Source organism: Apis dorsata, unplaced genomic scaffold, assembly GCF_000469605.1.
Source record: "Apis dorsata unplaced genomic scaffold, Apis dorsata 1.3 scaffold_198, whole genome shotgun sequence".
NCBI lineage: Eukaryota > Metazoa > Arthropoda > Insecta > Hymenoptera > Apidae > Apis > Apis dorsata.
The window spans coordinates 331,654-335,964 of NW_006263482.1; the positions used below are offsets into that span (position 1 = coordinate 331,654).

At 37.8% G+C, this 4,311-nt stretch overlaps 1 protein-coding gene across 1 annotated transcript in view; it reads left to right on the plus strand.

Annotated features, from left to right (window-relative positions):
- The first annotated feature begins 6 nt into the window (after positions 1–6).
- LOC102675999 overlaps positions 7–4,311 on the plus strand; it is an 8,532-nt gene continuing 4,227 nt past the window's right edge. Inside the window, exon 1 of the mRNA XM_006614827.2 lies at positions 7–219. Coding sequence (XP_006614890.1) covers positions 107–219 — 113 coding nt within the window. The 5' untranslated portion in view covers positions 7–106. The remainder of the gene's footprint in view (positions 220–4,311) is intronic.

A 4,311-nucleotide genomic window follows, 5' to 3' on the forward strand; every position in this document is an offset into this window, starting at 1 on the left:
GTACACGATCCTTCATTCCTCCTCTCATCATCATGTCGGTCACGATTACGCGGACATCGACGTCGCCTCCGGTTATCTGAGCGACGGGGAGGTTCTTCGCGGTGGCATGACCGTCGGTAGCAGGACTCTGTCCGACTTGTGCGACGGATACATGTCCGAGGGCGGTGCTTCGCTGTACGCGCGTAGAATCAATCCGTCTTACGGTCATGATCACGAGAGGTAAGTAACTGCAAGGCAGCGGAGTAAGAGTGAACGTTGCGCTTTTCGTTGAAATAGAAAAAGATAAAGAACGATATATATCTTGTCCACGAATATTTGAAACACTTTTTTTTACGACAATATCGATCGAGCGAAATGTACCATTTAATGTTATTTTATTTTATTACGTTCCTTGAGAAAGGGAAGAGGAAAGAAGTAATATTGAAAAAGAAAATAAACGAATATTTAGAACATTTTTTTTTTCTAGTCCATGCAGAGAATATCGAATAAAATTTAATGTTATTTTATTTTATTACGTTCCTTGAGAAAGGGAAGGGAAAAGAAATAATATTGAGAAAGAAAATGAACGAATATTTGGAACAACAACAATTTTTTTTTTTTCACGACAATATCGATTGAGCGAAATTTACGATTTAATGTTATTTTATTATGCTCTTCTCTGTAGAGAAACGAAGGGAAAAGAAGTAATATTGAAAAAGAAAATGAACGATACATTTCTTATCTACGAATATTTGGAACAACAAATATTTTTTTTTCCACGAAATTATCGATCGAGCGAAATTTAATTATTTTATTATGCTGTTTATTATCATTAGTTATTTTATTATGCTATTCTCTGAGAAAAGGAAAAGAAGTAATATTGAGAAAGAAAATGGACGAATATTTGGAACAACAAATATTTTTTTTTCACGAGATTATCGATCGAGCGAAATTTACGACTTAATTTTATTTTATTATGCTGTTTATTATTATTAGTTATTTTATTATGCTATTCTCCGAGAAAGGGAAGGGAAAAGAAGTAATATTGAGAAAGAAAGTGGACGAATATTTGGAACAACAAATATTTTTTTTTTTTCCACTAGATTATCGATCGAGCGAAATTTACGATTTAATGTTATTTTATTATGCTATGCTCTGTAGAGAAGAAACGAAAAAGAAGTGATATTGATTCAATTGTTTGGAAGAGGTTTGAAATTCGGTGGAAAGCTTCAAAGGGACACCGAGTTACATTATGCGTGTTTTCGTTCGTGTTTATTTCTACCGGGGCATCGTGTTGCTTCTTGGTGCACGTGTTTCAGTGACGCGTTGAATGAGTCACACCAGTCCTCTCGCGAAACGCAAAATGTAAGTTGCCAGATTTGTCAACACACACGATGCGCGAATTCTAACTTGTTCCCCCTCGATTAAAATTGTGCCTAGTTTTCCTTTTTACTTTTGATTTAATTCAATTTCTTAAAAATAACATTTTCTTTTCCTTTATATAAAAATAAAAATTGAAGAATTCGCTGCAACTTTCTCTTAAAAATATATTAAATAAAATATAATAAAATATAAATATAATAAATATAATAAATTAAATAAAATAAAAAATATATTAAAAATAAATTAAAAAATTAAAATAAGTTAAAGTTAAAAATAAATCTCTATCGAAACGCGATTCCTTTTTAAATCCGATTCGACTCGAACTGAAGATCGATCCGATCCTTACGCGAGAATAAAATTTTGAATTTTTAGTTTTCAAATGTAAGAGAGGTATCGCCACTTGATCAACTTATTTTAACGTGAATCACTTTGCGAAGTTGAGTCGTCTGAATCAGACTTAATACGGCATCCACCAAGTAGTCATCCTCTCACCGACGGCCTTTAATTAGACGAAATTTGCAGGGCTAATTTCGTACGAGCTTCCAATTACATGCTCGGTTCTACTCGACTTAGTATTTTTGCTCACGTGCCTCGATTTAATTAAACAAACTTGCTCGGATGTCTTATTCCTCCCTCTACCTCTCATCTTTTCCATTTTCTTCCTCTTTCTGAATTCGCTCAGAAGACTCGCTAATTTCGCTCGTTAATTCGACGTAATAATTTCATATATTTTTTTTTTCAAGATTTAAAAATTTTTTAACAATAATTTAATAAAATTTTTTAAGTATAAATATAAATACGATAATAAGGGAGGATTTGGACCGTGAAATTTGATCGAGATCCGGGGGTTGGGAGGGAAGATAGGAATGGGGTCAGTGGTGATCATCTCGATTAGATTCACCGCATTGGGTTTGGATTCGTCTCGGTCGGATAGAATCTCGTTTGAGCGTTCGATTATTCAATCTCATTTGATTTCCTTCGAACGTGTCGTCCATCCAAAGAGTATTGGACGGATGACAATAATTCATCGCGAGTGCCCTACATAGACGATGGAAGAAAAGTGGAACTTTCGAATGCACGTACACCAAGATTATACCGATAGTTCGAAAGGAGATGTTAATTAACGGTTTGTAAAATGTTCCATAATAAGAGGAGCTATGAAACGCGTTAAGATGTTGAAACAGGTGATCGAAATTCATTCACCTCCGTCGTTTCGATCATATCGTTTACCTTCTCGTCAATTTCCACTGATGTTCTCCGTGTCTTCTTCTTTAGAATTCGAATCGAAGACAAATTTGCAAAGTATCGATAAACCCGAGAAATGTTTGTACGCTACTCGAGCTAAACGAGTCTCGAGTGTTGATCGTGTATTCAGCCAGGAAAGTCGACTCTGAGTTATTTGTTCGAGCTGCAATTGTATCCTTTCTTTCTTCAAAGATCTCCATATTACGAGTAAGGAGATGACAATAATATAGAAAAAAAAAAGGAGAAAAAAGAATTCGTGAAAAGCGCAAAAAATTCGAGTGGATTATCCCTATTATATCGAGGAATGGGTCGAATTTAGAGAGAGTTCGTTCCTCGCATCCTCTCGTGCCAATTTACCCTCTCTACAGATATTCGAAACCTCGACACGATCCAAGCACTTGTACGGCTATGCAATACCCGGCGCAACGTAAACGAGGAAGAACACGTTCATTTTCCGATAACGGGATGGATAAAGAAATTTGCCAAATACGGATATATTTGTTCCTCACCGAGCGGGACAAAGCGCTCCTTAACTTTGATCCACCGAACGAGCGAGTTAATCGTTGAACGAGCAAAGTATAACGGTGCGTTTTGTAATAGGCGAAATAGCCGGGGGCGTATCATGGAGCATGGTTCAGGGTCGCTAACTCGTTTGGCGCAAGCAAGCCGCTCGTATCATCCTTGCCGCTGAAACCCAACGCGCTTTTCGGAAATTCAATATACTCGCCCCCGTCTTTTGCCCCAAACCCCTCTCTATCCCCTTCCTCCTCCATCATCCTGGACCCCATGAAAGCAGGGCGAGGGGCCACAACAAAGAACGCGAGTCCTCGCAGCATATTCCTTAGATTACGCACGAATCCTCGAGCAAGAACGCTGGAAAACGCTTTATTCGATATCCCTATTCCCCCCTCTCTCGAGCTCCACGATATCGCTATGTTCTATTCTCCTAGACAGTTTTCAAATTGACCAATGAATTTTAACGCGTTTTCGTTTTCGGTGAAACTCGCGTTCCTATTTATTTTCTTATATTGTAGAAGACACTTACGTTGTTGGAAACATTGCTGGTAAACGAGATGGAAATCGGGATGATGTAAAAAAAACGGTTGCGGTTTATTAATTGGAACGAAACGCGGTGCGGACGCGGTTATGCATGTAAGGATATACGTGGAAAACGCGTATTGATTTAAAAGTTGCTACTGCGTGAATTTACCGAGAACGCGTAGGTGAAGGAAGGAACAACGAATACGAATATAGCATAGAGGGAAAATTTTATTAAAACGCGTAACGTATCGTAACATAACGTAATTTAACGTAACTTGACGTAACTTAATGTAACGTAACGTAACAACGAAAATAAAGGAAAGAAAGAGAACAGAATTCGTGCGAGTAAAATGATACGCGCACGTCTCATTGATATCTCGCGTAAACCCGATTAAACGCGAAAACAATAAGGCAAACCGAACATAGTTCGGTTTTGGTATCGAAGGAAAATACAATAGGGAAGGAAGAAGCGGCAAAGCAAGGAATCAATTTAACGTAGGAGGAGAGGGAGAAAGCAGGCATAGTCGCGTTTGACGTAGCACGCTTGATAGATAAGCTCCTGCGTCTTTGTCTTTTGCAAACGGTTTGCTCTCGCGTAGTGCCTTTCAATTGTCACGCGTGATCGTGACCGAAACACTCTATTAATACTCTCTCTCTCTCTCT